The 24300-nt window shown below is 40.0% G+C and overlaps 1 protein-coding gene across 3 annotated transcripts in view; it reads right to left on the bottom strand.

Annotated features, from left to right (window-relative positions):
* Positions 1–24300, bottom strand: part of LOC126276856 (AP-4 complex subunit epsilon-1-like) — a 50776-nt gene that overhangs the window by 6695 nt on the left and 19781 nt on the right. For all 3 annotated transcript variants that reach the window (XM_049977310.1, XM_049977311.1, XM_049977312.1), the window contains exons 3-7: positions 22218–22414; positions 21972–22130; positions 10922–11055; positions 1739–1954; positions 1277–1656 (exon numbers count right to left, since the gene is read on the bottom strand). In XM_049977310.1, coding sequence (XP_049833267.1) covers positions 1277–1656; positions 1739–1954; positions 10922–11055; positions 21972–22130; positions 22218–22414 — 1086 coding nt within the window. The remainder of the gene's footprint in view (positions 1–1276; positions 1657–1738; positions 1955–10921; positions 11056–21971; positions 22131–22217; positions 22415–24300) is intronic.

The following is a 24300-nucleotide window of genomic DNA, read 5'->3' as shown; positions in this document are numbered from 1 at the left end:
AAACATAGCAGTATATCACATCTGCCATCTCACTTGTCAATTAATAGGCTTCCATTGCTAACAAGTGGTGGAAGACAGAAAATGTAAATGTACTACACCATTTGTACATACAAATGGCACAATAACAGTAAGCACCCTGCTATGTCCCCAGGGTTGAAAGCACTGCACAATAAGACACACAAACACAATCAAAATTAATGTAGCCTACAACACAAGCTCAAACCACACAACTGACTGCAGACCACATAATGGTAGGTAGAGTACTGTGAGTAAAACATCATATTACCCTGTTAACATATTTGATGGAGCACCAACGCAACAACTATTCTAATATCTATCGCCCAGCATTGCACAGCCCTTCCTATAAACATGTTTTTACCTCACAAAGGATGTGTTTCCAGACCCATGTTTACTGGACTTACTTTTCCTGTTTTGATGAGTACTACTACCTCACAAAGTATTTGACACTTTTTTTGAACACCCTGGATATTAGTTATAATACTAAGATTGCTCACATGATTAATGACTCATGAGCAATTAGTCTCCATAGACACAATACAAGGAGCCAATACAGCATGGCATGCTATTAATCTCTGAACATAAGATAACGCACATTGTTATCATACAGGGAAATGTTTGTAAGATACAATTCCCATCAACTTCAATAAACTCTGTCTCTCTTTCTCCCACCACCCAAACAGTGATACCAAAACCTTCTCTGTAACCTGTATTTGAACAGGAAAGTTTTACATCAAAAACTGCTGTGTGACAGCAAAAGCTAATTGTGCCATACAGTAATGGAAGGTGGGAATAAACTGCTGCTAGAATCAACTATGTCCTTGTCGAAAGCCTAATAAAATGATGTCAAAATACTAACATTATACAAAAATCAAAAGATCAGTTTTGCAAAACAAAGTTCTATTAATCAAACTTTGTCTTGTTCATAAACACATAATATATGCATGGTTCTGTTTTCCACTTCCAGGGAAATGTGACACACAGTGAAGGAAGCAAGTTTCACCGTATACATTAAGCTGCATGGAACAGGAAGCGTAATCTCACCCTCCCACATGTAGTTCTGTTAGTACAGAGGGCTGATATTGTTATCAGTGGAGACATTAAATACACACATTGACACATACAATACTTATGAGTTATTTCAATTTTTTAGTGGAAAATACTCATTCTCTCTTGTCATTTTTAGAATTCGTATGAACATTTAATGGCATGACTATTAAATACCAATGTCTAAAAGAAAAAGACTTGTACTTCATACCTGAAAGTAAATTCTTAATTGATCCATGGATGGTTTTAACCTGACTGTCACTAGCAAGAGGCAATAACCGAAGAAGCATTGCAACATGCCATGAATCAGTGTCCCGTGGATATTTTTGCGTAAGAAGGATGATGCGTCTTACTAGATCGTGACGCAAATGAATATTGTTGGAGCAATAGGTCTGTGCATAGTCAGCAATTTGTGTACATATTTGTTCTGCATTTGAAGCATTTGCTGCTACACATAGCAAAGCTAATGTTTTTCTTTTTACTGCATGATCAGGATGTTGCAGGCTTGACATGATGATTTCTTGTTGCTCTGGTGTAAGTGACAAGGGACAGTGTTGCAGAATAACTTCAAGCAGATCAAGGCCAGCATACCTACAAAATAAATATTTTTGTTATAAAACATACAAAAAACAAAGGAAGGAAACAGTAACATTATTAGTGTGTTTCACTTTACCTCAAATTGTTGCTCTTCCTCGACATCAAATCTGTAACATGTGATATAGCTGTTGGCAGTATATCGTCATTGGGTTTGTACTTTATCAGAATTGCTATACATGCACAAATAATGGCAACACCAATAGCTTCTTGCGAACCAGACTTTGCCAAAATTAAAGTCTTATGAATTACGGCTCTAATGTCAGCTGTCGGTTCATCCATCAGCTGAAGTAACCTACAAATATCAGAAGTACTAAATAAGCCTGGTGAGGAAACACATATGAACTTAGAGATCTTATAATTAATTTTCCCCGATGCATTTAAGTCTCATCTTTATCTATGATAACGATGGAAGCTGAAGAAATGAATTAAAATTTGTGCACGGACAAGACTCAAACCCCGGTCTCCTTGCTTGTTATTTTTTTATTCTAAGCCACATCAAAATGTGTAAATTTTCAGCACTAAATGACAGGCAAATAATTAGCTATGTACAATTTCTCTTCAATGGTGGAAAAGAGGGAATATCATTCGACAAACAGGGAACAATGTGTGGAAGAACAGCAGCCATTGTTTAACAACTGTGAGTTACAGAATATGCAAGTTGATCTTGATGAGATACCAAGCATCAAGCTTTTCTGCACAGACCACGTCTTACATCTTATGGTTGTTGTGTGACAAATACTTCCACTGAAATATGTAGTTCACATTAAAACAAGCATAGATTGCACTGTGAAACCAAGTATGAAAATTTTTCTCTTTTTAAATGCTGGTCTCTAAGATGGAAAATGCAGGCCCAAATTACACTCAGAAGTGATCAAAGATGGCTCATCACTTTATGCACTGACACAAACATAGGTTTTCACCAATAGAATATCAGTAGAATCAATTCAAACATCTCAAAAAGTTAGAGAAAATATCAGTTCTTTTCTCTGGAAATAAAAAATAAAATGCAAAGAAGACCTAAGTACACAAGTTACAACAGAAAATAAAGAGGTGTGAAGACTCATAATAAGACATTGAAAGAAAACTGACAACTGATATACAGATTGTATCATAAAATAACTCTGTTATTTCATTAGCTATTAAAAGAGCAGGGAGGGGGGAGGGGGCAGACAGAGCAAGTAATACACTGAAACATACCAGAGAATGAAGAAATATATAATACTGCTGAGTATGTTGTGAAACGTCACAGGATTTCCATAATCTGGAAACGTGAAGTGTCTCTCCAATAAGACAAAGACACCGTACACCAAATCTTAGTTTATTACCCTTCTTTCTACTCTCCTCTGCTTCGCCATTCTCTTTTACAGTCTTTTTAGTCCTCTCTCACTTTCTGATATCGCATTTTACTATTAAATACTAGATCCGGTAATCTCCATCCTTTCTCCAGTTTTCATTTTTCCTCTGAGTCTTTTTTTTTTTCAATTTGCAACCACTGATTTCCTATAAGGTCAACTCAGCCCAGCACTCTTGATTAGCGGCAGCTCATCTGTCTTTCACCTATACCTTGAATTTTTCTGGATTCAAATACTTGATCCACCATCTGTACATCATATCCTGTCTTTTCTCTCTCACACACACATTTCCTTTTTCCTTGGTTAACAACTTTTTTGAACTGTGAAGTCAAAGATTTATGCATGTTATTTTGATTTATGCAATGTCACTCTGTTCCTATTTCAGCAACTATTTTGTGCTTATCATTCAGAAACTGTTAATATTAATTTTCTTGCATTTTCATTCTGAATTAGGAAAATAAATTCCAGGGCAACTGTCCAAGTACTAAATTTAAAACGATAAATCTTCTGTGTACCATGATTTAAAGAACAAAGTTATGAGTGAAATACTAAATGCAATTTCAGGAAACGTATCTTTTGGTGAAGTACCTTTAAATAATGGAACTAATCACACGTTATGGACTAGGTTTGTAATTACTGTGCTGCAGGTTGCCAATTTTAAGACCAATGTTTCAATTATAAATACTACAAGCAGAAGTAAACATGATGCAAACTTTTTAAAATCTGCAACAAGTTAAAGCTGTGTCCTGCACCAAGATTAGCACCCATACATCAACTTTTCATGAGGACAGCCTACTGATGGTCTCATTCAAAGTCTACTTGTCATTGGTCCCTTTCTAGTCCTTGTCCTCTTTACAAATATTTTCTGCATTGCTACAGGACTAGCAACTCTGTAAGTCTATCTGAAAGACACTTATAGGAAGATGTGTATGTTCAAAAAACAGTAAACATTCAAACAAATAAAAACAATGTTCCTTTCATAATTTAAAGTATCTATGAAACAGCTTTAAATTTGTGGTTACATCCACATATCATTTAATAGTGTGTGTTGAAAGAAATCACAATAAATTGCAATAATTGTTGGAAGTTTTGAAAGGCAACAAAAGTGCTGGAGCAAAAATAAAACAAAAAATACACTCTGTTCTCTAGTACATTGTTTCAGACATAATGCAAAAGAAAAGAGAGAAACAAAAACAATAGAGCTCTCTGGACTTGCGGGGAAAATGAGTGATACAACATATGTGAAACCAGCTTTTTCTAGGTAAGTACCATTTAGTTGCAAATTGTAAACTTGTTCACATGATGTAACATGAAAATAAACTTCACCACAAGCAACAAATTGCAGTATAAAAGAACTAACAACTTAAGTAACCAGAATGAGATTTTCACTCTGCAGCGGAATGTGCGCTTATATGAAACTTCCTGGCAGGTTAAAACTGTGTGCCGGACCGTGACTCGAACTCGGGACCTTTGTCTTTCGTGGGCTAGTGCTCTACCAATTGAGCTATCTAAGCACGACTCATGCCCCATCCTTTGGTCTTTTAAATAGCTATTAATCTAGTTATGGATTTTGAACATTCTTTTTGTGTTTACAGCGTAAAGTGCATTAAGTTCGACAAATCTGACTAAAATGAATAAGAAGAGCAGAGATATAGAAAAAACAAAGGTTAGAGATGAATGCAGAAATTGTAATCTATCAAGAAATATGCAACTGTGACAGTTATGTTCATGAAGCCACACAATAAGCAGGTATTGTGTGCTATACCAAATCGCCCATGCTTTAGCCAGTTTGCACTGTGGTGGTGAGAACAGTTAGTTGGGAATAGTTTGTCTTGTCCTTTCTATTTGGACTTGAAACACTATACCCTGTTTCAAAATTATCAGTGTAGTGTGAATACTCTGTCACAACAGGACAAACAATAGGACTGTAGTACCGATTGTTGTGGTCCCACACTTCACCGCATGACATTAGCTGACACGAAATGCTGGGAGTAATTTCTGCCAGCACTTGCGTTTCTCCATATAATGAGCACACAATACACACTTTTTATGTATGTTAACACAACTTCTATCAAAAAAAATCCTGTGTAATTAAATTCCTCTTAATGCAATAAAACCTACATTACACCCCCAACAAGAAGACACATATTTCTCCTGATGATCGGGCACTGGAAAAGAAAAAAAACAGAGAAAGGGACAATATCATTATTTTTGCAATATAATTTTTTGCACCCCAGAAATCAGTAATTATCTGGACAGTGAAGCAATTTCATCAACATCTCATAATGGAGAATTTGAAGTAACTCTCACATAACTCTCACCAAAATAATGTATACTGCTATTGATATATACATTACGGACAGCAACCTCCTGCAGGATATAGTTACAAAGGAAAGAAAAACAAGGAATTATGTTCTGAAACAAAAAAGGATGAAAACTAAGCATGAATGGAAGCCAGTGCGTAACACAGGTCAACAACATAAAACAAAGGGACAATTCGTAGGGTACACCAATAGCTGAATTCAAAAATAAATCTATGTCTACATCACTACTTGGCATATAAGAACAAAGTGCTTGACAAAGGGTTCAGAGAAACACTTTCAGGTTATTTCTCAACTTTTCCATTCTTAAATACCACATGGGAAACATGAACTCTTAAATCTTTCCATGCAAGCTCTTCTTTATCTTGTTTCATTATGGTGGCCATTTCCCCTATGCAGATAGGAGACGTCAAAATATTTTCACATACAGAGAAGAAACCTGGTGATTGACATTCTGTGAAAAGATCTCACTCCAATAAAAAAACACCTACATTTCAACGAATGTACCCCAGCTTCAATACCAAATCCATGACACTCTCTTTTCTGTTTCGTGCTAATGCAAAATGAGCTGCCCTTATCTGAAATTTTTCAATGTCCCTCATCCATACTATTTGGTAAGGATCTTGTGTTGCACAGCTATAAGCATAGTGTGGATAGTCTCTTCAGTACCTTTGTTGCACATTCTAAGTGTTCTGCCAATAAAACACTGTCTTGGTTCGCCTTCCCACAACATTTTCTATGTGATGGTTCCAATTGAAATTGTTCATAGTTGTAATCCCTACCTATTTAGTTCAACCGACAACTTTTAAATCTGTATTATTTATCTTGTAAACAAAATTTTATGGCTTCTTTTTAGTACTCACTTGTAGGACCTCACACTTATTATCATTTAGGTCAATTGTCACTTTTTGTACCATACCGATATCTTTCCTAAATCATTGTATAACTTGTATTGATCTTCTGATGACTATACAAGAGGGTAAATGACAGCACCACAGCAAGTACTCAGAGAGATCTGTTCGTACTGTCTCACAAATCAGTTATATAGGTTAGAAGCAGCAGAGGATCTACAAAATTTCCTTTGGGAACCCCAGATATCACTTCTGTTTCACTCAATGACTACCTGTCAGTTACTGCAAACTGTGTCCTTTCTAACAGAAAATAATGAATCCAGTCACACAACTGACACCATACTCCACATGCATGCAATTTGATTAGAAGCCACTTGTGAGGAAGTATGTCAAAAGCCTTCTGGAAATCTAGAAATATGAAATCAACTTGTGATCCCTACTGGCAGAACTCATTTCCTGTGAATAAGGGGCAAGTTGTGTTTCATAATAACAATACTTTCTGAATCCATGCTATGTGTCAAGAGATTATTTTCTTTGAGGCTACTTCATAATTTTCAAACAGAGCATATGTTTCAAATTCTTACTGCAAACTGATGTTAGTGATATGGGTATACAATTCAGCAGATTACTTTTATTTTCTTTCTTGTGTTTTGGTGTGACCCATATAAAACAACAGTCCTTAAGCAAAAGTCTTTCAATGAGTGAGTTGTTTTATATCAATGATATATATGGAGCTATTTGATCAACATATGCCGAGAGGAACCCAACTGGTGTACAATATGGACCAGATGGCTTGTCTTTATCTAGAGAACAGCAGACTAGGCACCCTGCCCCCTCTCCAAGTCTACATAAGGGTTGCAGTACTAATTCCTCCTTTGGCATGGACATGTCCCAAGTGGATGCTCATATGAGGAGATGCATACAGGCCACAAATTAAATCCAATCTAGAGAATCTGGCCCACAGCTAGTTCTGAAAGTCAGGTTTTCACCCCAACCTACCCCCAGCAGCTGTGGAACAGAACATGCGTAGATTTCAAGGGCCCCTTCCTGGGAGCCTGTGTTCTTGTATTTTTGCCAAACATTTCAAGTATAAATGTACAGGGCACCCACCGACACCTAATTCCAGCAGCTATTGCTAGCTCCCCCAGCAACATCTCTTGTGAAAATTCTGAGATAAGAAAGCCATCATCACACAGACACATCATTTCTGTTTACCATGACTGCTACTAATAGTCTAGTCTATCAAGTACATTGGCCTCTGCTTATCAGATCTCAGTTTTCTGTTTGGATTTCTCTGTGGACTAGTTACGATACTTTGTTGTTTGATTTGTGGCTACAGACACGGACTTTGACACCATCTGTGTTACCCATTATGTCCTCTGGAGGTTGTAATAAAGTATAGTTTGTGTGAAACAACAAATTGGCAAAATGGCTACTGCGTATAGATGGCGACAAGTGTTTTGTTTACAGACAAATCAAACAGGAATTTCTAAAATTATGCCAGCAAAGATATTAAATGGCAAACACAGTTAAAGAAAGCCTGTTGGCTACAACTACTACTTCTCACAGCACTGCAGCAGCAACAGCAACAGCAGCAGCAGCAGCAGCAGCAGCAGCAAGCAAGCAAGCAATGCACCATACACCAACTCTGGCACAATTTTCACTATTTGATGCTGTAACAGACAACTGGGACTTGTGTCAGAATCTATTAAATCTGTATTTTTAGGGAAGTCACATCTCAAATTCTGAGCTCAAGTGTGCTTATTTGTTGTCTTCTAACACATAAATCTGTCACACACAACAGGGTGCAGGTTTGGTTGGATCAACAGGCTGAAGATGCCTCTTCGGTGCTGCACTTATTTCATTCAATTTGCCAGTGCTCCAATATGCTACAAGGCATCCTGCTGTCCACAGCGTCAGAACAAAGAGTTGTAATTCTGAAAGCATCTCATCCACCAAGCCTCAAATTGCTACATCCAGAACATTGGGGCAAAGAATATACAAAAAATTTAACTTGATGACTTGTTATTGGCCCAGCATCGATGTGGACATATAGAAAGCCACCTGGACATGCACAGCCTCCTCAAAATAACAGTCACCATTATCCCAATGGCTACTGCCTACACTTTACCAGCCATGGGAAAGCCCACACAGTTTTTGCGCAGCTTTTTCTACACTCTATATGGCTTCTAGCAATAGACACCTCCTCAGTCTTCCCCTATGTGACTAGAACAATGTCCACAACAGCAGCAGTTTCCATCTAGCACATGCCACTATTTTCACAACACAGGGGACTTCAGGAACAATTGCTTCCAACAGTCCTTCCACTGAATTCAAATCACTCTATCACAGGAATGGCATTAGACACCTCACTACCACTCTTTTTCATCTTCCTTCAAATGCCGAAGCAGAGAGGTTGGTGAATACTTTCAAGACAGATTCAAAAGGTACTTTACACATCATGGGACAGTGACCTAACAAGTTTCCTGGCCATATGCAGATAAATAGACAGCACCCTGCTGCGATCCAAGATGGCCAATATCACAATTCTCTTTCTGGAACTCCTGTATCAGCCGCCTACAGCAACATTACCAAGGCACTATCTGTACTATGCCGTATCTGTACTGTGCGGCCTGCACATATCGGCGTACGCCCAGTTCAATGCCGGACACATTTATATATCATCAAGGATGACAGATATTGGCTGTTGTGGCCCAAGGTACACACCTGACATGCCACAGGAGCCAGTTGGAGCCCCACAATATCCAGTAGACTTCTCAACATTGCCCCTGTCATCACAGAAAGGCTACATGTGTCCAGTCCCAGTCTTCCTCCTCCTCCTCCACCACCACCGTCACAACAGAAAATACAACCTCTACCCAACAGTCACTGCACTACAACCAGAGCACACTTCGCTGTGTCTACCCAACGCTAAGGATTAAGGTACACAGGTCTCGGCATCAGTGGAAGCCAAACAGATCCCTCAGAGCCAGCCTCTACACACATCTATACTGAGCCCACTAGTTTCAGTGGGCAACAGCACGTCCTGGAGCTATTGCCATCTACATGGGTGCTACAAAATCTCATGACCACTACATCAGCTGCTCCTACCTCTCACAGCCACACCTAGTTGCACGACTGATACTTATCTCTGCTACAGGCTGGTTAAGAGGAAAAGAGACGTTAATTCCTTGTTGTACAATGATGAGGGGATGGTACAAAGTGACTCAATACTGAAACTCAACATAACCAGTATATAACTCCAGCATCTGCCTTCCACTCTGTCAGCAATGGGTACAGTACACGACCCATATGGCAGAAGTTTCAAGATAAGAAAGCCAGCACCACCTATCCACATCAGTGCTCCAATCAGCGGCAGCAGTCCAGCTGACAATACTACATGGATGGTAGCACTGGACATTGTCTGACCTCAATCCGCAATAGTGAACCAGTATCACAAGAACATTCCTGCACCAATGTGGGTTTGCGCTTATGAATGATTACCAGTGCGCAATAGAGCACTGTCATAGGACATTAATGCCAGAAACCACTTCTCACTGAGGTCATGGGTGGTCATATCATATACACCATCAGAAATTGATGTGTGCACAACAGTTCAACAAACCCACACTGTGAAGCAAGGGATTTGCTCCTGGGTGTCATCAGCATCACTCACAACCCTTGAAATACTATCCAAACCTTCAATCTCTGTCAACTGCTACAGCAGAAACACTACACTTAGAGAAGTCACAAGGCAAAAGTTAGAGACCTTCAAAGGCAGAACCATTGCACCCACCCCAACACACTCACAGCATCTACATCACCATTACCCCAGCCTAAACCTCAAGAAATGTGTTCCCAGTCACGATACAGCTACTGATAGAAAAGGTAGTTGTAACTCTCTCTTACCTCACCAGCCCCATCATATAATCAGCTGCCCCAATGAAACTTTTTGGAAGATTAAAACTGTCTGTTCCATGGGCAATGCTCTTACCACCCGAGTTTTCCAGGCACAACTCACAACCCATAGCATCACTTCTGGCAGTTCCTCTCTCCTACTTTCCAATTTTGACAGAAGCCTTTGCATATGTTACTTCTCCAGCACTCCTAGAGAAAGAATACTGTGATGAAATAATTTAGGCATATCCTAATGGACTGTTTCCAGAATTTGTCTTTCCCTCTGCAACAGAGACTGTGCTGCCTTGAAACTTCCTTGCAGATAAAAAAGATGTGCCAGATCAGGACTTGAACTTGAAAACTCGCTATGATTCATGACCTGGTCAGGACATGAAAGCAGTACAATGAGTTAAAAATTATTTTATGCACCAGATAATACAAATATTTAAAACATTAATCAAAGAAATAGGAAAGCCAGGCTCATTTAAAGAACAAGACTGAGAAGAAAGCAGAAAGGAATTCTCAAAAATAAAATACAAGTCTTCAGTCTTGCTGATGGATAGTTGTAAAAAGATAATATTCCTCCTTCACACATTTCCTAAAATCAATATTGTCAAACTTCTATTCATGATATTACTTTTAAGGTTTCATGTTTTGTGACAGTTGTTACTCCTAACAGTCATCTCTCAATTGAAAGAAAGCAAATGCTACACTTCCCCCTTTCTATGTTATTTTAATGTGCTACAAGTACATACATCATTGCACTGATACCACAACAGCATGTCAAAAATAAATAAATTTGAGACAACTAGCAATTACTTTTTAGGTGTAACCTTACCTAAGAACAGAAATTTGCATCCAGGGAGCATTCATCTTACGGTATGTATAGTCAGGAGGTAACTTTCCATCTAAAATCTGATGCTGTATTTGAACCAGAAGTGGGACTAGTTCACTTACCAAAGATGGAGTTTCCTAGAAAAAGGCAGAAATTATTACAGTATAATAATATGTCAATACAGTAAATTAATATCCAAAATGACCAACTGATGTTGAACGGAATTTGTATTTATGTATTTCTGACTTTGAAAATCATGGAGGCCTTAAGGCTGAGGTGTCTTGTTCACTGCGTGTGAATAATGTCTTAATGGTTATTTATCAGCTTATTTGAGGAGGTTGGTAGTTCCTCAGTAGATTAGTATAATAAGGTATACACTTTTAAAAATATGTCATTTAATATTTAACAAATCTCCAACAGAGTCTATGAATGGTGATAAGAATCTCAGTAAATTAGCTTACTATGCCTACTTTCATTCACTGCTTTCGTATGGCATCATATTCTGGGGTAATCCATCGTTGAGTAGAAAAGTATTCATTGCTCAAAAACGTGTAATCAGTATAATTGCTGGAGCCCACCCACGGTCATCCTGCAGACATCTATTTAAGGATCCAGGGATCCTCACAGTAACCTCACAGTATATATATTCACTTATGAAATTTGTTGTTAATAATCCAACCCAGTTCAAAAGTAATAGCAGTGTGCATAGTTATAACACCAGGAGAAAGGATGATCTTCACTATGGAGGGTTAAATCTGACTTTGGCACAGAAAGGGGTAAATTATGCTGCCACAAAAGTCTTTGGTCAGCTACCAAACGGCATCAAAAGCCTGACAGATAGTCAACCAACATTTAAAAATAAATTAAAAGAATTTCTAGATGACAACTCCTACTCATTGGCTGAATTTTTGGATATAAATTAATGGAGGGCAAAAACTAACTTAAACATTAGTGTCATGCAATATTTTGTATAATGTAATATCATGTACAGACATCTTTCATTAACCTGACACGTTCCACATCATTACGAAGTGTCGTATTCATGATCTATGGTACAAGTATTAATCTAATCTAATCCAATCTAATGTTTCAGTCTCCAATAAAACTACGCTCTTCTTGCCATCTTTGTAAGCATTTCATTCCTTCTCAACACATTCTGAACATTTTATTACTGTCAACACTATTTGCTTCCATTATTCATACAACTTGTTGGATTGAATGAAATTTATATGGGTAATACCACACTCCTGTGAGAATAAAATGTCACATAATGTCCCCACAATAAAAGACATTAACCTTGAACTGTACTAAACCAAGAATCAAATATTACAGTTATGCCGAGAACTTTGTTTTACACTGAATAAAAAAGAGAATAAAAACATAATTCTCTCAAATTTATCGCTGCTCCAATCTTTAACTGTCCACATGCTTCCAACATAATTTTGCCTAACCCACAAGTGTTCCATCTCTCAAGAAAGTGGTGCAATTTCCATCAGACTCACCCACTAGACATAATTACAATGTTTGCTGCAAGCTCGATCAATTTCAAAGGTTCTCCTAATAAAACAAGCGTGACATCTCCTAGATTCCTTTAATTACCTAAAAATAAGATGGTATTTCATTGAATTGAATTGAATTTTATTTGATCCTGTAAGATTACATTGTGTACAGTAAATTTACATGTAATATAGGACATGTCAAAGAATTAACATTCATTATCACTTCTTTTTCTACTCCTTTAGCTTACATTTTTACATAATTGATAATGAATAACAATATATATAAATTTAATGGCATAAGTATTCTGCAACACTGTAAAACTCTTTATCAATGAGATAGTCTTTATGTTTCTTTGGAAAGTCATTGTGAAGTACACTATCTTGCAGGTTTTTAGGCAGACTTCCTAGTAAAAGAGCACTTGCCTGTGAAAAGCAAAGGTCCCGAGTTCGAGTCTCGGTCGGGCACACAGTTTTAATCTGCCAGGAAGTTTCATATCAGCGCACACTCCGCTGCAGAGTGAAAATTTCATTCTGGAGACTTCTTAGTAGTCTGATGCCAGAGTACTGGGGTCCTTTTTCTAGCATTGCCAGTCAGTGGGGTATGCTCCGTACTTCATTCTTCCTTCTTGTATTGTGGGTGAGTACACTAGCATTTGTAATCCAGTCCTCACTACCTTTTGTGATGTACATTATTGTTTTGTATATTAAAAACAAAGATTCCAAGACTTACCAAGCGGGAAAGCGCCGGCAGACAGGCACAATGAACAAAACACACAAACACACACACAGAATTACTAGCTTTCGCAACCGATGGTTGCTTCTTCAGGAAGGAGAGGGAAAGATGAAAGGATGTGGGTTTTAAGGGAGAGGGTAAGGAGTCATTCCAATCCCGGGAGCGGAAAGACTTCCCTTAGGGGGAAAAAAAGGACAGGTGTACACTCGCACACACACACACACACACACACACACCACACACCACACACACACACATATCCATCCGCACATACACAGACACAAGCAGACATATTTAAATATGTTTGCTTGTGTCTGTGCGGATGGATATGTGTGTGTGTGTGTGTGTGTGTGTGTGTGTGTGTGTGTGTGTGTGTGTGCGCGCGAGTGTACACCTGTCCTTTTTTTTCCTCCTAAGGGAAGTCTTCCCGCTCCCGGGATTGGAATGACTCCTTACCCTCTCCCTTAAAACCCACATCCTTTCGTCTTTCCCTCTCCTTCCTGAAGAAGCAACCATCGGTTGCGAAAGCTAGTAATTCTGTGTGTGTGTTTGTGTGTTTTGTTCATTGTGCCTGTCTGCCGGCGCTTTCCCGCTTGGTAAGTCTTGGAATCTTTGTTTTTAATATATTTTTCCCATGTGGAAGTTTCTTTCTATTTTATTTACATTATATATATATTAAAAACAAAGATTCCAAGACTTACCAAGCGGGAAAGCACCGGCAGACAGGCACATGAACAAAACACACAAACACACCCCCAGAAACCATCCTGGTAACCATTGATGCCACTTCCCTATACACAAATATCCCGCACGTCCAGGGCCTCGCTGCAATGGAGCACTTCCTTTCACGCCGATCACCTGCCACCCTACCTAAAACCTCTTTCCTCGTCACCTTAGCCAGCTTCATCCTGACCCACAACTTCTTCACTTTTGAAGGCCAGACATACCAACAATTAAAGGGAACAGCCATGGGTACCAGGATGGCCCCCTCGTATGCCAACCTATTTATGGGTCGCTTAGAGGAAGCCTTCTTGGTTACCCAAGCCTGCCAACCCAAAGTTTGGTACAGATTTATTGATGACATCTTCATGATCTGGACTCACAGTGAAGAACAACTCCAGAATTTCCTCTCCAACCTCAACTCCTTTGGTTCCATCAGATTCACCTGGTCCTACTCCAAATCCCATGCCACTTTCCTAGATGTTGACCTCCATCTGTCCAATGGCCAGCTGCACACATCCGTCCACATCAAACCCACCAACAAGCAACAGTACCTCCATTATGACAGCTGCCACCCATTCCATATCAAACGGTCCCTTCCCTACAGCCTAGGCCTTCGTGGCAAACTAATCTGCTCCAGTCCTGAATCCCTCGACCATTACACCAACAACCTGAAAACAGCTTTCGCATCCCGCAACTACCCTCCCAACCTGGTACAGAAGCAGATAACCAGAGCCACTTCCTCATCCCCTCAAACCCAGAACCTCTCACAGAAGAACCCCAAAAGTGCCCCACTTGTAACAGAATACTTCCCGGGACTGGATCAGACCTTGAATGTGGCTCTCCAGCAGGGATACGACTTCCTAAAATCCTGCCCCGAAATGAGATCCATCCTTCATGAAATCCTCCCCACTCCACCAAGAGTGTCTTTCCGCCGTCCACCTAACCTTCGTAACCTCTTGGTTCATCCCTATGAAATCCCCAAACCACCTCCTCTACCCTCTGGCTCCTACCCTTGCAACCGCCCCCGGTGTAAAACCTGTCCTATGCACCCTCCCACCACCACCTACTCCAGTCCTGTAACCCGGAAGGTGTACACGATCAAAGGGAGAGCCACATGTGAAAGCACCCACGTGATTTACCAACTGACCTGCCTGCACTGTGATGCTTTCTATGTGGGAATGACCAGCAACAAACTGTCCATTCGCATGAATGGACACAGGCAGACAGTGTTTGTTGGTAATGAGGATCACCCTGTGGCTAAACATGCCTTGATGCACGGCCAGCACATCTTGGCACAGTGTTACACCGTCCGAGTTATCTGGATACTTCCCACCAACACCAACCTATCCGAACTCCGGAGATGGGAACTCGCCCTTCAGTATATCCTCTCTTCTCGATATCCGCCAGGCCTCAACCTCCGCTAATTTCAAGTTGCCGCCGCTCATACCTCACCTGTCTTTCAACAACTTCTTTGCCTCTGTACTTCCGCCTCGACTGACATCTCTGCCCTTAACTCTTTGCCTTTAAATATGTCTGCTTGTGTCTGTGTATGTGCGGATGGATATGTGTGTGTGTGTGTGTGTGTGTGTGTGTGTGTGTGTGTGTGTGTGTGCGCGAGTGTACACCTGTCCTTTTTTTCCTCTAAGGGAAGTCTTTCCGCTCCCGGGATTGGAATGACTCCTTACCCTCTCCCTTAAAACCCACATCCTTTCATTTTTCCCTCTCCTTCCCTCTTTCCTGACGAAGCAACTGCCAGTTGCGAAAGCTCGTAATTCTGTGTGTGTGTTTGTGTGTTTTGTTCATGTGCCTGTCTGCCGGCGCTTTCCCGCTTGGTAAGTCTTGGAATCTTTGTTTTTAATATATTTTTCCCATGTGGAAGTTTCTTTCTGTTTTATATATATATATATATATACAACAATAAAAAGTTAATATACCTAAATTCTTTAAACAGTTTCTGTGCGTTTCAGAGGTCTTTCTTCTTAAAATGGTCCTAATTGCTTTTTTTGTAATGTGAACACCTGTTTTGTCTCTTGTTTGTTTGAGTTTCCCCACACAGTCACTCCATACTGTAAGTTTTGTTCAAAAAGTCCATGATACACTGTACACAGAAGGTTCTTGTCTGAATACTGTGATAGCTGCATCGTTAAGAATATAACAGAGCTCAGTTTCTTACAGACATTATTAGTATGTTTTTTTTTTCCATTTCAGTTCATTATCCACAAAAATAACTAAGAATATAGCAGATTTTACTTCTTCCAGCCTTGTTCCATCAACTTCTAAATCCATGTCTAAAGCCATTTCCTTGTTTTTAAACACCGCATACATAGTCGTTTTTAGATTTATAACCAGTTCATTTTCCAACAGCCATTGAGCTGTGACATTTGCAGATATGTATGCTCTTCTCTCAAGCTGTTCCATTTTTTGGTACCTATTTAGTACTGTCATGTCATCAGCATACAATATTTTCTTTTCTTCCTCCTCAACATCTATATCATTAACAAACACATTAAATAACAATGGCCCCATTACCGAACCCTGCGACACTCCATATTTGATGGGTTTGGCTTCTGATTGGTATGAGTTTCCTAATGATACATACTGCTTGCGGTTGTACAAGTATGATTTTATCCATTCACTTGGTTGCCCTCGAATGCCATAGTTGCTTAATTTTTGTATCAGCGTTTCATGGTCAATGGTGTCAAATGCCTTTGAAAGATCCAGAAACATTGCAGAGACAACCTTTTTCTCATCTAAGGACTGTAAAATGTATTCTGTTAGACTGGCAATTGCTGATTCTGTAGATTTACCCTTTCTGAAACCATGTTGTGAGGGTATGAAAATGTTATGTTTCTCCAAATAGTTAACTAATCTGGTATACATAAGCATTTCTGGATTTTTGAGAAACCTGATATCAGTGAAACTGGTCTGTAGTTGTTGGGATCATCCTTATACCCTTTCTTGTACACTGGCACTACCTTTGTTATCTTCAGTTCTTCTGGAAAAATTGCATCTCTGAAAGAACAGTTTACTTTGTTCAGCAGTGGTGTTATTATCTCCTCAGTTACCAGCTTTATTACACGATTTGATATTTCATCATCACCAGTTGATTTCTTCGACTTCAGTTTCTGCATAGTTTTCCGCAATTCATCTTCCGTGTCTGGTCTTAAGAACATAGTACTGCATGATCTTTTTGGTACCTTATTGTGCCCTTCTGTTTTTGATTATTTCTTTCCGATTTCAAGTTTTCTACTACACTGATATAGTCATTATTCAGTATGTTTGCTATTTCCATACCATCTGTGACCACTGTGTTGTCTATTTTAATTGACCTAATACCTTCTTCTTTGTTTGACCCATATTTTTCCTTTCTTTCAGCATTGATTGCATTCCAAGCTGCCTTTGCCTTGTTTTTTGAGTTCGTTATGGTGGTGTCAACTGCTCTTGCTTTGGCTTCTCTTATTGTTTTTCTATACTTCATTTTTAACATTTTATAGTTTTCAGCTTCGCCCATCTGTCTCACATCCTGAAGCTTCCTTCGCTGTTCTAGTATTTCACTGGTAATCCACTGTTTTTAATCTTGCTGTCTTTCTTGTCTATTTACTTTGGGAAATGCTACATTAAAATGGTACTTAATTGTTGAAATAAATGCATCACATTTTTCATTTACACTCTGGGTTGGTTGGTTGGTTGTTTGGAGAAGGAGACCAGACAGCGAGCTCATCGGTCTCATTGGAGTAGGGAAGGATGGGGAAGGAAGGCGGCCGTGCCCTTTCAGAGGAACTTTACACTTTAGACCTGTAGGGTTTCATTCCAGGTTTACTTACTTGACATTGGTCTAAAGATGTTGATATTTTGTTCACTGATGATCCTAATTTGTTTGGTTGTTTGTTTTGGTTCTGATACTGTGTCATTACTTCTGCAAAAGCTGATTTGTTGTCCACGATGATCAAATATTTCTGAATGAACTACATGTGACTCATAGTTACACATATTAGTAATTATGTCGTCATTTCTGTGATCCTCTCAACATTTAAAAAAAACAGCAAGTTTTTTGCAGTGACAAGTGTGTGCACTTTCAAAAGGCCATGCGTGTGGCAGTGCTATGTCATACGCAGAGGGCACCTCAAACTAGTGTGTGTGTGTGTGTGTGTGTGTGTGTGTGTGTGTGTGTGTGTGTGTGTGTGTGTGATATATATATATATCACCACCAGAGCCTGTAACGGGCCCCAGTTTATTTAAAGCTAGCCAAGCTACACTCGCCCTCATTTCTCTGATTGTATTGCTACAGCTCACTGTGTACATAACTGGTTCCTGCGGAATGTTACTCAAGTACTGTGTTCAAGTTGATAATGCTTCCATGGAATAAAGTTGCGTTCAGTCTACTGGTCATATTGTATTTACAAACAATTAACACAATTTGTGTTGATGTGGCCCTGTTCTCCACACAAGTTTCGACTCTGGTTGGTACTCCATTTATTCTCACGATGGCTGATGATGCCAAAGAGGACATTTTACGTTGGTCGGTCGAACAGCAAGAATCATTCACCACGGAGTTGCACCACCAATGACAGGTGCTGGACAATGAAACTCGCATACTTCAATTATTGGCTTCTCTTTTGTCCAATCAGCATGTTCCTCAGTCTGTGTCACTGCTGTTTTGCCCTCTGCGGCTCCCATAGTTTATCCACCTCCCTTTACTGTGTACAATGAGTCCATTGAGGAATGGGAAGCATACGAGAAATGTCTGCAACAAAACTTTCCAGCTCGTGGTGTTCCTGTTGCTATTTTACATTGTACCTTGTTCCTTTCTTGGATATCGCCAAGAATGTAACAAGTCCTGTGCCAACTCGCCCCTTTGCAGGATTTATCTTCTTTAATGTTTGACCAAATGTGTGAACTTCTTTCAAAATACTACTCTAAGTGCACCCATGTTATTGTACCCTGGGTTGAGTTTTACTGCTGTAGGAATCAACCTGTAGCCCGGGTTGAGTTTTACTGCTGTAGGAATTAACCACATAAATCCTACCGAACATGGGCGGTTCGACTCCAAGTTGTTGTCGTCATTTTGTGCCCGATGTGCATAAAGAGCCATATGCTGATCAGCTCTTGAAAGATGCTACCAATTGTTTTGTTCAGGATCATGAGGTGCAAGTGTGTGCCCTCCAGTGTGAAAATCAATCCCTCTCAGAGATTTTAGCCATTTCACAGCCATTCGAGGTGTCATAAGCTATGCGTAGCCAAATTCAGTCATGGTGTGAGGTATTAGCAATCTAAACCTCTCCTCCACACCAAGCTTCAGACAGTTTGCAGGGTGAAGACACAGCCACAGCAGTCCACACCCTATCAGTGTTAAGGTGGCCAGCCTTGCTCTCAGCAGCAGCTGCACTAACAAAGTAAACATGCCAGTAAACAGTGAAACACACATTCCACTCTCCCATCCTGCCCACATTGTTTGATAAACCATGAATGCCCAGACTACCCAAAACACTGGGCTACTTGCCATAATTGCAACAGAAAAGGTCACACTGCTTCTGTTTGTAATGGGAAAATCCAGCACAATGATTCTGATGTGGATATGGATGTAAACATTTTGTTAGCTATTTCTGTAGAGACAAACAAGCTTTTCATTGATGTTACTGTTTTGCGTAAGGTTCTGCATGAGCATGTGGATACAGGAGCTGCAACAATCTTGTTAAACTCACAAACGTATACGGACTTGGGTTCCCCTCCACCTCTCCGTACGTCATGAAAATTAGTAAGTAACAATAAACAGAGTATTCCTATTCTCAGCCAATTCCCTGTCCCTGCCACCTACAAGTCAGCTGCCTGGTCACTTACATTTCTTATTGTAGATAACACATGTACAGAGAATGTTTTTGGATTAGATGCTTTTAACTTGTTTGGTTTTACCATTTCTGATGATTTTTACCATTTCAGATGAGGTGAATTTACCGACTGAACAAGTGTCATTTACACAGTTAGATGCATTATGTTCTGAGTTTTCCTCTTTCTTCTCATGATTGGGACATGCCAACAATTTTTGAGCATGCATTACCATGAACCCTTCTGCTAGGCCTCATTTTTTTGCATCTCCATCTGGTCCCAGTGGCACTCAAGGACAAAGTGAAAGATGAATTAGGTCGCCTCATGGAATCCGACATTATTTTGCCTATTGCTTCAAGTTAATGGTATATCAACCCTAGTTCTAGTAAAGAAACTGTTGGGCTGGTTACGCCTCTGCGGCAATTTTAAAGTATCCATGAACACACAGTCTATAATGAATACATACCCAGTATGTACATTTGGGTGTATCACACACAAAAGCATTGGCCCATCAACATGTGTTTTGGCCTGTCTTGGACAATAACATTATCCGCCTGGTTGTCTCCTATTCACAGTGTGCAATGTACCAAGCAGTTTCCTGGGCATCTTCATCTCCTTGGCCAACACCGTCGCATGCGTGGGACCCTATACATGTGGATCTGTCTGACCCCTTCTCAATGCTCATTTCCTGTTAGTCGTTGACACATATTCTCATTTTCCATGTGTCATTCATTGTGTTTCCACACCCACAAGTGCCACCATCACAGCTTTGTCCAATTTTTTTTTCAGTCAATGGCTTTCCCACAACTTTTTTTTCTGATAGTGGTCCCCAATTTTCATCGCAAGAGTTTTCAGCATTTTGCAATTCCCATTGCATTCGTTGCATACTCGCTCTGCAATTCCATCTACATCTAATGGTCAGGCAGAATGCATAGTGGGAACATTTAAAACTCAGATTAAAAAGCATGTTGTCAGCTTTTCATCTTACGTTGCCTTAAATCGGTTTCTCTTCTTGTACCATTTCTTGCATTTCGGCAGAAGAGCCTGGCAGAGCTACTCCACGAGCACCAGCTGAGGACACTGCTACACCTCCTGCACCCCTCCACCTAGACATCAATTTGTGCAGCCGCCACGCCTCTTCTGGCCGGTTGTGGTTGTCTAGGTGCGCAGTTTTGGATGTTGCCCTACATGGATTCCAACTGTCATCGTCAGATGCCAGGGGGCAGCATCTCTGCGACATTCGCATTGAGAATGGCCTCTGCTCAAGGCACCATGATAAGCTTAGTCTTCATGTGGTTGGCCAGGTGCCCCCTTATGTCACACCATAGCCTCCGAGCCTCACATCACCTGCTGCTACTGGTTCTCCACTCCCAAGCAGGCGAGGGCATCCATCCTCAGTGGCTGAAACTGCAGTTCCTCTGTTACTTCAGACACCACTGTCAGGGGTCCATCATCTGTTCCTCAGCAGCCACTGATACCAGTATCATCAGCACTGAGAGCGGCACCACCAGAACCGATGCCTGAGATTGATATGGAAGTAGCCCCGGCATCACTGGTGTTGCCGTATACTTTGACACAGAAAATGGGCATAGATGTGTCTGATCCCAAAGAATCTCAGACTGTATGCTCTCACTGCAGCAGCACGCCACCTCAGCCAGAGTCCAACGAATGAGATGGACAAAATGGTTGTCTCAAGAATCTGTGATATCCGTAAGAGAGGAGGAATGAATGTACATTCAGAAGGCCACACATGCAGCAGTGCTATGTTGTCCACAGAGGGCAGCTCAGACTTGTTTTGTGTGTGTGTGTGTGTGTGTGTGTGTGTGTGTGTGTGTGTGTGAGAGAGAGAGAGAGAGAGAGAGAGAGAGAGAGAGAGAGAGAGAGAGAGAGAGAGAGATATCACCCTCAGAACCTGATTTGGGCCCCATGTCTATTATTTAAGGCTAGCAGAGCTGCGCCCGGCCTCAGTTCTCTGTGTGTATTCCTACAGCACACTGTGTATGTAATTGGTCCCATTGGAATGTTACTCAAATACTGTTATTTCAAATCTTTGATGCTTCCGTGGAATAAAGCTGTGTTCACTCTACTGGTCATGTTGTACCTATACCTAACTATTACAGTTTTTTTGATTGACAACTTTGTTAACTTTTGCAATCCCAAAAGTTGATAGTAGCACATCCTGTTGTACATGCATTTACTAAACTAATGTCATCTACCAAACAATTTCTGACTTAAAATTTTATATGCTAGTTAAAAGCTTTACATTGCCAAGTACCTTTGCTACATCCAACAAAATTTGCATTGCCAAAGCCACTACACCTGGATCCTTATCTCCAAGCAATTCCTGTACTTGTTCAATGTACTTGGTACACTGTTCAGGACTTGTACGAAAAAAGTGGTGCAACGCTATTACTGCTTTCCCACGAACAAATTCCTGAAGCACAGAGACAATGTTAATTAAACATTACACAATACGTAATCATGTGTGACATTATTCCAAAACACGTGATCCAACACTTACATTTGAGTGTTTTAGTTTTTCTACTGCTAAAGGAAGAAATACAGAGGCTTGGTCTGTTGGAATTAGAGAGCATGCAGCAGTCAAGGCCATAGAAATACACAGCACATTTTTGCTACTGATATCACGTAGTATTGTATTGACTAGTAATACTGTAAGTGGATCTGATCTTTTCAAAAGACATACACACGCCAGATACCCTGTAAAAAGAAAATGAAAATTAACTATAATTCTACAACAAATCACAGAAAAGACCCTGTCAATTTCATACCTACATCACATTTGAGTTCAACAGTATAAAACAAGTTTGTATGCTAACATCATGCTTCTTTTAGATGCAAACAAATGCTTATAAGTAACATTTAAAATGTTAGTCTATGCTACGAAAGGACTGCCTTTAAACTTATAACAAATTCGGATATAAAAAAGGGCAAGCAGGGTGTGCCCCCCCCCCCCCCCAATTTAATCTGCATGAACAGTCATTTATTGGTTAGTTCTACATGCTAGCTTTAACTTAAGTGAAAAGCACAAATGGATTGTCTGCTCCCCACAGATAAAGTCGGCAAAATTGCCTGCACAAGCAATGAATATTTTGGGGTTCTCTACCAAAAGTTCATCTAACATGGTGAGGAGAAAGGACTGGTGTGATGGTGAGGGGGGGGGGGGGGGGGGGGGATTTCATCTCCCCTGGAATTCTCTAATTCTCTCTGTCACATAGAAATTTGTATACCTTACGTTTGACTAGACTTATTTGACCCTAAGGGCTTTGGACAGAGCCATATTTGCTCAACAGTAAAATTGGCCGCACCAGAGCAGAAAAGTCATGTAGATGGGAGCTGTGTCAGTTAAACTTAAATGTTGGCATGTAATCCATGTCAGCGATACATGTGTGGTAGTCGCCATTCCCTTAAAATACTACTTTGACAACAGTTGCAGTAGAAATGGCACTACAACACTGTGACAACAGCATGCCTTTACAGGTGTGGAATGTGATAATGATTTTTCATTGACATTAACCAAAAAATAGAACATGATGCATAGCAAAACTGGCATTCCTCTTCAGGCTGCCACTTTTGCTGTTCTGACACAAGAATCATTCAGTAAGTCTACATCACTTGATAAGGCAACACTAAAACAAGGAACCGTTCTTCTTTGTTGGCAACAACACTTCACAAAGTTGCATATTATGCTTCAGAGTGCAAAGAAATCGTAAAGACAACATAAAAGTTTTCTGGGTATGGTACCACGTCATAATGTATAAAATTACTGCTGCTGCTGCTGGAGAAAAACCGACGTTTCGGCCACGGTTGCAGTGCCCTTCTTCTGGTCTAATGGTGCCTTCTAGCTATGCAGTGTCCTTTATACTTTGTTGTTACTGTTCACTGTGCATGCCATTACGTCATAATTTTAAAAAGGTAGGTAGTTTCATTGGTCACTTATGGAAGGAGGAGAGGGAACTTAATTTTAACAGGTTATTGCGGTGGAGGGAGAAAGTAACCTCTGTTGTCTATTGGCTCTTATGTTATGTGCCATGATTGGTGGTCACTGTCGAATGAGAAGTTGGCTGCTGTTTACCAACTGCTGGATGTCGGCCGCGCGGCAGCTGTTACTCACCGGTAGTGCTCGTGCCGACAGTGCGGTCTGTTGGGCTTTGATTGCTTGCACCCAAGAGACTAATAAAACTAACTACCTTTTTAAAATTATGACATAATGGCATGTGCTGTGAACAGCAACAACAAAATATGAAGGACACTGCACAGCTAGAACGCACCATTAGACCCAGAAGAAGGCCACTGCAACTGTGGCCAAAATGTTGGTTTTTCTCCAGCAGTAGTAGTTTTATACATTATGATGCGGTACCATACCCAGAAAACTTTTATCTCGTCTGACTCTGGCCACGAAAGCCTAAGCAATTATATAAATCGTAAAGGATTTCGAAGTGGCACATTTCAATACATAAACATTATACATGGTGAAAAAAAACTATATTTTGTACAAGGTGAATCAAGTTTTAAAGCAAAAAAAACTCTCTAAAGGTAATAATGAAAGTTTTACTTTATTTTTATCAATATAAGGTGAGCCTTAA

This window comes from Schistocerca gregaria, chromosome 1 (assembly GCF_023897955.1).
Source record: "Schistocerca gregaria isolate iqSchGreg1 chromosome 1, iqSchGreg1.2, whole genome shotgun sequence".
Lineage (NCBI taxonomy): Eukaryota > Metazoa > Arthropoda > Insecta > Orthoptera > Acrididae > Schistocerca > Schistocerca gregaria.
The sequence above is the reverse complement of the archived record's forward strand: the minus strand, read 5'-3'. Positions and strand labels throughout refer to the sequence as shown.